A 14367-nucleotide genomic window follows, 5' to 3' on the forward strand; every position below is an offset into this window, starting at 1 on the left:
TACTGTAGATTGTGTTTTATGAGTTAGTCCAAAGCATAGACTGATATAAGAAGTGGACATAGAAGTCGGTTTGCCATCTAAACTTTTTGCAACCGATCAACAGAAGTTACCATATTTGGAATGCGGAGGCGTGGTGTATTAACACTATACGTCTCCGGTAGCGGCAGCAACCTGTCAATCACAGTAAGCCCGCCCTAAAACACACTCTGCTTTATGGTCTGTTTGACTCTAAATGGACCATGAATTACTAAATGAACATCATGCTGTACTGAAGAAGACTTGAAACTAGAGATGAGACATAAACTCATGTTTACAATGTTTACTGAGGGAATAAATCAAGAGAGAAGTAGAGTCATTTATATAGACTTCTATACAACCAGAGGAGTCGCCTCCTGCTGAGAATGCAAGTTTTAACACTTAAAGCTTCACTCTGCAGAACCGGAGGTCCTAACGTTGACTATTGACTCTCCGGCGCCGGAGACGGATCATTATGTTTAGGTTGCCCGTCCGGTCCATTCTAAACTATCTCAGTAACACCTGGAGGGACTTTATCATTGTTTTGCACAAACATCCACCAAAACTCAAGGATGAACTGATTATAATTTGGAGGTCAAAGGTCATTGTGACTTGACGAAACAATCTTTTGGCCTTAACTGAATAATCCATATGCTAATTATGACAATTTCACACAAATATCTGAAAGGATAAAATGATTTTTGGACGGACATGGATGTAAACTGAAACTCTTGTAGGCAGAGACATAGAACCACGAGGCACTGATTACACTATCAGATGTTCTCACCGTTAGGAGAGATTGAGTCGTCCCTCAGGGTTAGTCAGGAGGGGGAGGGGATGTCTTCCTGTGACTCCATGGGACCTCCAGTCATCCATCTGGAAGCTCATCATCAACCGTAATTACACTTCACCCCAAGAGGAGGCTAAAAACCCACCCACACAACATCTAGAATGGCTGAAACAAACAACTCCCTTTATTTGACTTCTTTGGGTCAGCTAGAATGAAGGAATCAAGAAAAACATGGCTTTCCTTAAATAATGGACATTGTTCAACATGTAGGTGGAGAACACATCCTACTCCAGTAATCTCATATCTTCTCTCTTCAGATGTTGTTCTATATAAACCGCTGGCCATTAATCACCAGTGTATTCTCCCTTTGGGTTCTATCTCCTCCCTCCTCGTGCTCCCCATATAAACCCCCACCACAGTCTTCTGCACACAACCCCACTGCTCTCCTGCAACACTTCCCATTTTCCTGGAGTCATCCCTCACACAAAGGTCTTGAATTCCCATTGCAGCTGACGTAATTGAGGTGAGGGCTCTTTTTGTTTTGATAGCATAGTTTCAGGTGCTCTTGGTTAGAAGTCATGTGAAACTGAGATAATCATGTTTGAAGGATCCGTGTTGTTTTCAGAGTGGTGGGAACATGACGGGCTCCGTGTCTTTGGTCTTCTGTGTGGCAGCTCTCACTGCATGGACAGTCACTGCAGGTAAGACTCACACACCAGCGTGATGAACATGGTTCATTTGGATCATTGCATCACATTTCTATATAAATATAAATATATATATATGGACAGACAAATTGCAGCATGTATTGGTTTACATTGTTCTAAACTGCAACCATTCTACTTCTGTCCAAAATGTGACTGTGCTCAAAAACGTTGAGTCTGCATGTTGGCTTGTTCAATGCTGTGTGGCCAGCTTTGTGGTTGTTAGATCACTTATTTCACTAGTTATGTATATTATCCATGACCTGATAGAGGCGTTAACAGAATTGTTCAATATCAACATTGTCTGGTTGGGATTTTGTTGTATTGCTGAACAGAGTATATTTCTGAGAGGAAGAAAGCTTGTTTGCATATTTTTCCAAACATTAGATTTTCGGGCGGAAACGATGCTTATGCAGGCTTCTTTTGGATCCCACTAGTGTTTAGTAGGCATATAAAACCTTTACATTTCATAATTTAACTAAAATGTATACTCTAACCAATTTCTGTTGGGTGAAACATTTCATCCAGTTAGTCAGCTTCCGTTCTGGAAAGCTGCTTTGTGCAGCAGGATGGTTTTTACCCAGTGAAATAACCTCCTCCTCCTCGCCCCAGTGAGCTGTCAGAGTCAAAGCCCAGCGGGCTCTGGCTGACCTGTGAGACCGGGTCCCGCTCCCAAATGATTCCTCACATTTGGCTCTCTGCCCTGTTGGCCTGCTGAGAGTCCTATCAAAGCATACTCACTGTGGAGTCCCCGTTTCTCACCAGTGGAGGCTACCGCCTTGCTGAGGTCCAGAAAGCACTGTGATGAATCAATTAACTGTGTTGGGATGGGGGGACTGATGAACTGATGAACCAACTGACAGGCATCTCCGCAGATCGTAGCTCCTGCCGTCTTCTCTGGAGGAGGCTGATGGGGTGTCATGGGCTTTATACTACCCAACCAGGCTTCTGTTATCGCGTGCAATTATGAGGAACTTGCACCTCCGCTAACCCCCCTCCCTCCTTTCTGTGACCAAGCCCGGCCGGGCATGTTAGGGCCCCCTGTGCACGCTGTGAATAGCTTTGGTCACAGTTCAGCAGATAGAAAACAGCTCTGGGTGTCATGGGTAATGCCAGGTGAGGGAGTGGGGGGGTAGACTGATCCGTCAGAAGCTCAGCCACCCTCCTCGGAGTACCTTGCAGCAGTCCCCTTCGCACTTCTCCCTGAGTCTTAAAAAAAAGGAACCAACAACAAGCCGCTCATTGTCCTGCGGCGGCTGTTTGGTGGATTTACTGCCGTGGCTGAGAGGGAGAACCACATGAAGGGGCCACAATGGGCTTCATTCGGCTTTCAGAGCCCGTTCTGCGCGTGAGCTGCATACATGAGACACAACTGGCTTAGACCAAATCCTCATCTTTGTGCTGACACTCATGCTCCATTACATTTGACTTGCCTCATACAGGAATTCAGAAATTTATTGTGGTGCTTGTTTTCTTTCCCCCCGCTCTAGATGCCAAGGAGTTATCCATCACCACTATAAAGGTATTCTCTCTTTGAGCCTCTCAACACCAGAATAACGAGGCTGTCGTGACACATTAACTCAACCCACACTTTAAATAGTTCTGGTTCATCACAGGGAGTTCTTCTTTGTGTAATTCGGCCATCAGTTCTACAAGTGATAATAAACGTGAATCGCTAAGATCATTCAAAAGTGGCTGAATATCCAAAGGGTTGAGAAACACGAGCAGTGAGACAATCCAATTTTAAAATTGTCCCAGAGACAATTATCTGGCTCTTGAAACCAGAAAAATGCAACATGCAAAATTCCGGAAATGAAGTGATTGGCATCGGGAATGAGTAGAAATATGTTTTACTGCACAAGCAAACTAGACTAATTTGTGATTATTAAAACAGGAGCAAGGGTGCATCCCAAGTCTCTAAATGTCATCCCCGTTTCCCTCACTTGCATCCTTTCCTTGCGTCTTAGTCCCTCCCACCAGAGATACATGGGGAGACACAAGGAAACCAAGCGAGGAAAGAGGACACGAGGAAATATGTTTAACAGACATGAGACGTCCTTTCCTGTGAAGCAACGTCGGTTTCTATGACTGCGGCCGCGAGCTGTGATCAGCTGTCAGTCGGCTTTAACAGCTGGAGAGACTCATGATGGAGTTTGTGTCTGTACACATGATCAGTGTAACAGAGTTGTTTTCTGGTTCGTACAGTTTTTAGTGAACATTCCAATAAAAATGCACTTAAAATATTGATAATACATGATCGTATAATGTTTTCAGTTAATTTTAATGGTGTTAAACTACTACTTATATTAATAAAGACATCCGTGTCAGAGTGGAGATGTTTTCTCTGTAGTCTGTTACCCGTTAAACTGCATTGAATATTTATACTTTGTTCTCTGTCTTGCTTATACGCACAATATGATTATGGTTTCTCTTCAATACTGGAATTATATTTTTAGACTCAATGTTTCAGGTTAAACTTAAATGAAATAACTCATCAAACCCGACAGTCAGGAACCACTTCCGGTTCAATCGAGGAGCGAGGAAACGACAATTTAGAGGCTTGGGATGCACCCCATGTGATCAGCAATACAGGATGTCATCTTGTCCCCAACTGGCGGCCATTTTAAATACATTCTGGGGACTGCTATCCGATATTTAATAACATATTTGATCTAACAATGTCAAGGAGTATAGTAATCGAGCGTCAACCTTGTTGGGTTCGTTGTTATTGCTTACAGATCTTTTAATTCCATGTCCTGAAACCTAGAAAATGACTCGTTCTTAGCCATGCTAGCGTACTATTGAAATGATGGGCTGATATAGGGACGTGACCCTACTGGGCTCACTGGGAAAACATCCGTTCCCTTACAATATTTTTAAGTTGTTCATGTTTAAGCTTTGCAACAGTGAATATGTTACTCTGGAAGAAGATTTTAACCGAAATCACTAATTGCTTTCATTTAGAAAGCGCATAACTTTTGTACTTTAATAATGACCTGAAATGGACTCACATTCTGAACGTTACACTGTGATTGTTAAATCTTTCCCCACTCTTTCGTCAAAGCGTTGCATGAATACAAATCACCAACACATTTTTACACAAAAGCAGCAATTTGAACTCTCAGTTGATTTACTCTTTAAAAAAAACAGCAAGAAGAACCAAACCTCCTCATCTTCAAAGCGTGGCATCACCTTCCCCGCTGCTCCCCCACAGCGATCACTCTCCATTGAAACAAACCGTTTGTTCTGTTCTCCTCAGCTGGATCCGTACGTCATGAGCCGCGGCTCTGAGCTGGAGGGCTACTGCATCGATCTGATCTCTAAGATCTCCAAGATAATGGGCTTCCAGTACAAACTGAGCCTGGTGAAGGACAACCACTACGGAGCCATGAACTCCAGCGGCTCCTGGACCGGCATGATAGGTGAAGTCATCAGAGGGGTAAGTGTGGCTCTCCTCACAATGTGACGCCTTATGTGCTGCTTATGGCACCATGTGGTACACATTTTGAGAAATGTTATGTTTTGATAAGACAAAGACGCACTTCATAAAACCTGACATGAAAACCTATCAATTTGTTGTCGTAGTGTGTGTGTGTATATATATATATATATATATATATATATATATATATATATATATATATATATATATATATATATATATATATATATATATATGTATGTGTGTATATGTATATGTATGTATATATATATATATATATATATATATATATATATATACATATATATATATATATATATATATATATATACATATATATATGTATGTGTGTATATGTATATGTATGTATATATATATATATACATATATATATGTATGTGTGTATATATATATATATATATATATATATATATATATACACACAAATAAAATATAATACAAATAACTGGAATGAACAGCTGCAGAGTATTCATTAATTTTGCAAGTTAAATGTAAACAATAGGGTGCAAAATGCAAAGTATGGACATATGAAACTTTATGAAATATATATGCATGTTAATACATGGGGTGCAATTTATAAACGAACCAAACCATTCAACAGTTAAAAATATTTTTTTTATGAAAATAATATCGCATTTCATAATAAGTTGAAGTTTAATAATGTATTATCTTATTTTGGTATTTATTGTGTTTATTATATATTGCACTATATTTAAAAATGTAAAACTAACTCTTTTTTTTTTTTTTTTTTTTTGCAATAATGTCTTGCAGACCCAACAGCTGCATACAATTTCATCAGATACTTAGTTTGTTAGAGTTTTAGTCCCGACACAAACATCCAGTATCTGTCATGAGGGATATGGACCTACTGTACAAGTGCATGTTGACTTTCTGTCCCTGCACCAGGAGGCCGACCTGGCGGTGGCTCCGCTGACCCTCACCGGGACCAGAGAGCAGGTTGTGGACATGAGCACCCCCTTCATGCAAACGGGACTGAGCTTCCTCCTGCGCAGAGACTTGGCCTCCGGCGAGAGCAACTTCAGTCTGCTGTCGCCGTTCTCCACCGACATGTGGGTCGGCATCCTCATCGCCTTCCTGCTGACGGGTCTCTGCATTTTCCTGGTGGGCAGGTAAGAGCACGCCTCAAACAACTGGTAGACTGGTAGAAACAGGGCTGTGCACCAGGCCTGTTTCCTCTCAGTCTGTTTTGGTGTGCCTCCGATATCGGCCGTAGAGATGTCTGCCTTCTCTCCCCTATCATAAGATGCTTAAAGCACCACATAAATACATATTACAACTCAACAGCCATGTCTATTTTACTATGGAAGCCCGTTTCCCCCACCAAAAATAATTTCTCATAATTATGAGATAATAATTTCAACTTTCTATCTCATAATTTCGACTTTTTATCTCATAATTTCGACTTTCTATCTCATAATTATGACTTTTTTGGGGGGTGGCGGAAACGGGCTTCCATAAGGAGGAGTGGGGCTCCTTTTACATGTTAGTGATGTATAATACAACATTCAGAACAATTATACCATATAACTTTAAATAACACGTGGTGACCCCAGGATTGCATTCATTTAAAGCCTTTCCGGTGTTTTGCAATAAATTCAATTCAGTTTATTTTATATAGCCCAACATCACAAATACAAGTTTGCCTCGGAGGGCTTTACAATCTGTACACATGACATTCTGTCCCGGGACCTCACATCGGATCAGAAAAAACTCCCCCAATAAAGATAGTAAAAACCTACAAATAAACATTAACACACGACTACTCTGCCTCGTGACGCACAGCTTTTAAACATCCTGCCAGTAACTCCACAGAGTTATTAATATCAGACATGACGCGTCTTGTTGCTGCATGTGCTGCTTTAACCTCGCTGGTTCTGTGTTGTTGTTTGGTCCTGCAGGATCAGTCCCACTGAATGGGCTGAGCCCGACACAGAAGAGCACAGCTTCACATTGCTGCACAGCTTCTGGTACATCACTGGAGCTCTCACCCTGCAAGGTAACGCAGCGGTCTGCTGAACTGAAACACGCACACACGTACGTTGCTGGCTGTCTCTCGTTTTACGCTCAGTGAATCAGCTGCACCTTATTATGGCCTTAAATATTTAACAACTTCGATGTGCAAAAACTCTCAAAAGCCAAAAGATGTTTTGAATTAAAATTCAAAGTTTGTGGTGTAGATGAAACAATCAGCACAGTACTGTAACATTATCTTCTAGAATGCATTATCTAGATTGACAGTTGCACAGTTTATTCAATACAACTGAATTGTTACTCTACATCATTTCAAATAACTATTTATTTATTTTTGCTTTGTTTAGTCTTAAGGGTAACTACTTTCTTTCATCATGCATCATTGGATTAGAATTGCATTCTAAATTCAATGATAAATCAGCGTGGTGGTGATTTGGTGAACAATGCATGACCTCCTTTTTCATCGTCAGCGGGACTCAAAATGAGAAGATTAGTATTTTATGGGAATGGTTTTGCAAAGTGAATTGTGAGTCACTCTACACTCAAGGTGGTCATTAGTAGCAGCAGCAGCAGCATCTTTTTCAGTAGACCTTGTTGGCTTTATTTTAAACTGAGCATGAATTGACATCATGAGCATGGGGTTTTAAAGGAGCGGGTCCTGTCACTTGACTGCTGGTCCCTGTCCCCTCAGGTGTTGGTCCTCACCCGAAAGCCCCATCTGGACGTCTAGTCAGCGCCATCTGGTGGCTGTTTGCTGTACTGCTCCTGGCCTGCTACTTTGGCAACTTAAACTCCATGTTGCACTCCAACAGCAAAGTCCCCATCAAGACTTTTGAGGACCTCGCGAACCAGGACTTGATTGACTATGGCACATTCAAGGCTGGATCCACCATGCAGTTCTTTAAGGCACATTCCTAATGAGTTTATGGTCATTACAGCAGATTCTGTAACAGCTGAGTTTGACATGATGTAACATGTTTTCTTTTTTCAATGTATTGTTCCCCAGAATTCCCAAAACCCTGTGTACCGGCGCATCTACGAGCACATGGAACGCAAGAACAGCTTTGTGTCCAGCATGGAGGAGGGCGTTCGCCTCGTCCAGGAGGGAAACTTTGCCTTCATCGGTGAGACCTCGTCCTTGGACTTGGAGGTGGCTCGCCACTGTAAACTGAGCCGCTCAGAGGACGACATCTTTATGAGGTCCTACAGCATCGCCGCACCTCTGGGTGAGTGATCCGGCCTCAGGAATTACATTTAAACCTCTCTTCTTTTTTTAAGAGAGCGCAACATTTCTTATTGATGCCTGTACTTACCAACTGAAACTGTAGAAGCAATCCCCATCCCCAGAGTAAATCACGTGCTTCTTTTATTCCTATGATAGTTATTCCAGGACGTCAGATCATATCTGAAAGAGTTTAGTGTAGTCCTCCATCACTGACAGTTCACCACAGAGGAAGAGAGAGGAGAAGGAAGTGGGCATGAGGAGGCTGTGAGAGACAGTAGTCTTATTATGCAAGGGCGCCATATAAAAAACACTTTCTCTTAGTTGATATTATGTTGAACAGGTAAACATATTAAAATATATTAACATTTGTATAACTTGGAACTGATTTAAACATAATAACAGTAATACAACCTTAGTTTAAATACAAAACAGTATTCTGCACCAAATGGCGGCGCGAGCAGATCGCGAGGCCCAGCGTCTCCCCAGTTTTAGCAATTTTGTAGTACTTTTACTGTATATTGGTACTTACTACTATTGCACTTCTGGTTGGATGATGAACTGCATTTCGTTGCTCTGTAATTCCATCCATCCATCCATTATCAGCCGCTTATCCGGGGTCGGGTCGAGGTGGCAGCAGGTCCAGCAGGCCGACCCAGGCTTCTCTCTCACCTGCAACACTTTCCAGCTCATTCTGGGTGACCCCGAGACGTTCCAAGGCCAGCCGGCAGATATAATCCTTCAGCGTGTCCTCGGTCTTCCCCGGGGTCTCCTACCAGTTGGACGTGCCTGGAAAACCTCTAATGGAGGCGTCCAGGAGGCATCCTGACTAGATGCTGAACCACCTCAGCTGACTCCTTTGTCAGCTGCTGAACCACCTCAGCTGACTCCTTTCGACACGAAGGAGCAGCGGCTCGACTCCAAGCTCCCCCCTGATGTCCGAGCTCCTTACCCTATCTCTAAGGCTGAGCCCGGCCACCCTACGGAGGAAGCTCATTTCGGCCGCTTGTATCCGAGATCTCGTTCTTTCGGTCACGACCCAGAGTTCGTGACCATAGGTGAGGATTGGAACATAGACCGACCAGTAAATGGAGAGCTTCGCCTTCCGGCTCAGCTCCTCTTCACCAAGACGGCCCGGTGCAGCGCCTGTTTTACAGCTGCAGCCGCACCTATCCGCCTGTCGATCTCCCGCTCCACCTTACCCTCACTCGTGAACAAGTGATACTTGAACTCCTTCGCTTGGGCTAGGCAGAAGAAGGCCTCCTTCTTCAGCTTGACGACTTCCCTCACCCCCGGTGTTCACCACCAGGTTCTCGAGTTGCCGCCACGACAGGCACCAATGACCTTCTGGCCACAGCTCCTAGCGGCCGCGTCCACAATAGAGGCTTTGAACATGGTCCACTCGGATTCCATGTCCCCAGCCTCCCTCGGGATGTATGAGAAGTTCTTCCGGAGGTGGGCGTTGAGGACCTCCCGGACAGGATCCTCTGCCAGACATTCCCAGTTCACCCTCACTACACGTTTGGGCTTGCCAGGTCTTTCTAGCCGACTCCTCCGCCATCTGATCCAACTCACCACCAGGTGGTGATCAGTTGACAGCTCTGCTCCTCTCTTCACCCGAGTGTCCAAGACATACGCAGATCAGATGATACGACTACAAAGTCGATCATTGATCTCCGGCCTAATGTGTTCTGGTACCAGGTACACTTATGAGCCACCTTATGCTCGAACATGGTGTTCGCTATGGACAAACCGTGGCTAGCACAGAAGTCCAACAACAAAACACCGCTCGGGTTCAGATCGGGCAAGCCGGTCCTCCCAATCACGCCCCGCCAGGTTTCTCTGTCATTGCCCACATGAGCGTTGAAGTCTCCCAGGAGAACTATGGAGTCGGCATGCGGCACCCTTTCCAGGACTCCTCCCACCGACTCCAAGAAGGCCGGATATTCTGAAATGCTGTTCGGTGCATAAGCACAAACAACAGTCAGAGCTTTACTCCCTGCAACCCGTAGGCGCAGGGAGGCGACCCTCTCGTTCTCCGGGGAAAACTCCAACACAGCGGCGCTCAGCCGGGGGCTCGTGAGTATCCTCACTCCCGCCCGGCGCCTCTCACCCAGGGCAACTCCAGAAAAGGACAAAGTCCAACCCCTCTCCAGGAGCTTGGTTCCAGAGCCCGTGCTGTGCGTGGAGGTGAGCCCAACTATATCTAGCTGGTACCGCTCCACCTCCTGCACCAGCTCCGGCTCTTTCCCCGCTAGCGGGGTGACGTTCCACGTCCCTAGAGCTAGTCTATGCTGCCGGCGATCAGCTCGCCCAGGTCTCCTGCCTGGCCCTATACATATATCTATAGATATATATATCTATATATATATATATCTATATATATAGATATATAGATATATATCTATATATATAGATATATATATATATATATATATATATATATATATATATAGATAGATATATAGATATATAGATATATATATATATGTATATATATATAGATATATATATATATCTATAGATATCTATATATATCTATAGATATATATCTATAGATATCTATATATATATCTATATCTATAGATATATATCTATATATATATCTATATCTATAGATATATATCTATATATATATCTATATATATATATATATATATATATATATATAGATATAGATATAGATATATATATATATATATATATATATATCTATAGATATAGATATATATATATATATATATATATATATATATATAGATATAGATATATATATATCTATATATATCTCTATATATATCTATAGATATCTATATATATCTCTATATCTATAGATATATAGATATATCTATATATATATATATATATATATATATAGATATATATATATATATATATAGATAGATATCTATCTATATATATATATATATATATAGATAGATATCTATATATCTAGATATATCTCTCTCTCTCTATATATATATATATATATATATATATATATATATATATATATATATAGAGATATATATATATATATATATATATATATATATATATATATATATAGAGATATATATATATCTATATATATATATATAGAGATATATAGATATATATATATATCTATATATATATATATATATATATATATATATATAGATATCTATATATATATAAAAAGCTTTTAGCAGTTGTGCAGTGAAAAAAAGACAAAATCAATTAAAAAGTTTAAAATAAATCTATTCTGCAGCACTTAGGCTATAAATGAAGTGCTTTCCTACTTTATGCAATTATTAGCTACTTATATTTTCTTTGGATACCTCCGTCTATCATTCACAGAGATGAACTGTAAGCCTACATCTTTAAGAGAAATCTTGCCCAGAGCAACCTTAACTTCTTGTGCAGAAGTTGCTATACTTGGATGCATTTGGGATCAGGCTGGTGTGGTTCACTCCCCATGTCCAGGACTCTATACACTGACTTCCTTTAGGCTGGTGTGGTTCACTCCCCATGTCCAGGACTCTATACACTGACTTCCTTGACGGTCACTGTGGCTCAATTTGACTGTTTTCTAAAAGCAAAGAAAGCTTAGCTTAGTCTGCACATGCATGTTTTAACATAATAATAATTTGCTTAAAACAGGCTATGTTTACACTGTCAGCCATGATAATACACCTCAACACAGAATCCATGTAAGACCTCACCTGAAGCCCTGATGGTCCAGCTGCTGCTTCCTAAACCTGCACTACATCTGTACTGGATTTCCTGAATGCATTTCAAAATAATGCAGGATTGCACTGTGTGGGTAGTTAGCCCGCTACTACTACTACTACTAGCTAACTAACATTGACTTGGGCTTCGTGATAGCTACTTACGTGGTGGAAAAAACATCAGATATCTCTTTTCTTTTTGGGTGGCATTTTCCTATCTACAAAAAACAAAAGGGACAACAATATCAATGCTGAGACCAAACAAAGTACTAATATGAGGCTTTGTTATTTCCTGGCATATTTACTTACCGTGTCAGACTACTGCCAGCTCTCGTACTGCAAGTCAAGATTCACAGAGTGTTTCTGACTCGCTTCTTCGAAGGCGTATTGGAAAACGTGGAAATGTAGTTTTCACTCTTCTGAGCAACGGACATAGTATAGATAATAATACGAATGAGTTTTCAAATATATTGTGCAAAATATTTTTCGCGTATTTGTGGGGACACTCGTGTCTTTCCCAAACTTTGGTCGTGACTAGTCCCTATGGACCCTATGCAAACCTACGCTCTTGTTATTATAGTTATAGTTTCAGAGTGAGGCAAATGGCGGAACCATAATTTTGCTCTTGGCAGCTCTTTGCACTTTTGTTATTGTAGCTGAATGGGAGCAAATCCCTGCAGCCATGTTCTAAAGTCTGAAACCCAAACTATGGAGGACAGCAGCATGTTAATGACGTTCATCTTTCTCTTTAATCCACCAGGCTCCCCGCTTATCAAAAACCTGAATAGTGCCATCCTCAAGCTCAGTGAGTCCGGTGAGCTAACGTATCTGCGGAAGAAGTGGTGGACCAAAAGCTGCAAAGCCGGCGACGGGGCCAACACCTCGGAGGCTATGCGGCTTCAAGATCTGCGGGGCCTCTTCCTCCTCCTGGGCCTGGGACTTGGCGTCGGGCTCCTGCTGGCCCTGCTGGAGCTCGTATCCAGGGCCCACAAGCAAGCTAAGGATGGCAAGGTGGGGAAGAGTTTCACACAGTGTGACTTTGGTGATCCCTCTAGCACCACCAACTATCTGGCTTTTACTGAAATATCCCAACACCTACTAGATGGATTCTAGTGTATTTCGGTACAAATATCAGTGGTCCCCAGAGGATGAGTGCTTTGGACGTTTTCCTATAGCGCCACCATGAGTTCAAATGTTTTATTCGTCCAATACTTTGGTTTATGACCAGATACCTGCAAAACTAATGACATTCCTCCCCTGCACTTTTTTGTTTTGTTAGCATGCTAAACTTCAATACTGACTATAGTAAACATTATACCTGCACGTTAGCATTGTCATTGTGACATGTTAGCATGCCAACGTCAGTATTTAGCTGAAAGCGCCACTATGTCCAAACACAGCCTCATAGAGCTGCAAGCGTGGCTAATTTAGTGTTCTTTACCATTTCCTCTTTCCTTTCACAGAAATCGTGCTGCTCGGTGATGACATCAGAGCTGAACCGCCGATTTGTCAGCAAGGGGGAGAGTGCAGAGCAAGACGACGCAGACAAGACCAAAGCCTGAAGGAAACGTTTACGCGTTAGCTGTTGATGGATTGTGTCAGAGATGAGAAGCCTCCGTCCTGTTCCATCAAACCACTAACTTTCTTTGTTTCCATAGTGACAGCCATGTGTTGTGGGGTCCAGTCAGAGTGTTTTGTACACGTGTGTTGACCCCATGCGGTACATCAACTAGCAGCTACTGTACAGTGCCTTAGAATAAACCAAGAAACTTAGAATTTTAAACTGCAAAATACTAATCATTTGTTGATGGTGTTGATAACATAACCCTTACTTAATTCTTGTTGAACTATAATGGTTTTATAGCGGTTTCTATTTGCCTGTATGTTCTAAATAAATACCACAATATCCTGAATCTTCTCTTGTTTTTCCTGGTCCGATGTGAGGTCTTGGGACAGGCATGTTATCTGTACAGATTGTAAAGCCCTCCGAGGCAAATTTGTATTTGTGATTTTGGGCTATACAAAATAAACTGAATTGAATTGTTTCAAAGTATACAAGAAGCAAAATATTATCAAGACATGTAACATTAGAGACAACGATATGCAAAACAACAAACCAGACAATCCTTTACATTATTACATTTCATTTCGCTGACACTTTTATCCAAAGCGACTTACAATAAGTGCATTCAACCATGAGCACAAACTCAGAACAACAAGAATCAAGAAAGTACAATTTCTTCAATAAAGTTACACTACAAAGTGTAAACTATCCGTAAGTGCTATTTAAGTGTTATGCGGTGCTACCTTCCTTTTCCAAGGCGTAGTCGCAAAAGATATGTTTTTAGTTTGCGACATAAATAGTCAGGTTTCAAGCTGTCTTTTAAAAAAAAAAAAAAGTTGAAATAATGACTGTACGGACTCTAAAAGGTGCCACTCAGCCCCACAGAGAAAGAGTGGGACCTGTG

General features: G+C 41.6%; 1 protein-coding gene across 1 annotated transcript; it reads left to right on the forward strand.

Annotated features, from left to right (window-relative positions):
- Positions 1-1265: 1265 nt before the first annotated feature.
- On the forward strand, positions 1266-13812 carry LOC306744121 (glutamate receptor U1). The gene is made up of 10 exons (XM_079226706.1): positions 1266-1328; positions 1413-1506; positions 3000-3031; positions 4769-4948; positions 5879-6102; positions 6892-6989; positions 7656-7870; positions 7971-8190; positions 12660-12910; positions 13363-13812. The coding sequence occupies exons 2-10, from the start codon at positions 1443-1445 to the stop codon at positions 13459-13461; spliced, it is 1383 nt and encodes a 460-aa protein (XP_079082832.1). The 5' UTR covers positions 1266-1328; positions 1413-1442; the 3' UTR covers positions 13462-13812.
- Positions 13813-14367: the final 555 nt, after the last annotated feature.

Source organism: Taurulus bubalis, assembly GCF_910589615.1.
Source record: "Taurulus bubalis genome assembly, chromosome: 11".
Taxonomy (NCBI): Eukaryota; Metazoa; Chordata; class Actinopteri; order Perciformes; family Cottidae; genus Taurulus; species Taurulus bubalis.

What these genes read in the sequence shown, in the direction of transcription:
- LOC306744121 (XM_079226706.1), top strand. Translation starts at nt 1,443, where the DNA reads ATGACGGGCTCCGTGTCTTTGGTCTTCTGTGTGGCAGCTCTCACTGCA. An exon ending in CCACCATGCAGTTCTTTAAG is followed by an intron (nt 7,871 to 7,970) that starts GCACATTCCTAA and finishes ATTGTTCCCCAG; the next exon opens with AATTCCCAAAACCCTGTGTA. An exon ending in AGCAAGCTAAGGATGGCAAG is followed by an intron (nt 12,911 to 13,362) that starts GTGGGGAAGAGT and finishes TTCCTTTCACAG; the next exon opens with AAATCGTGCTGCTCGGTGAT.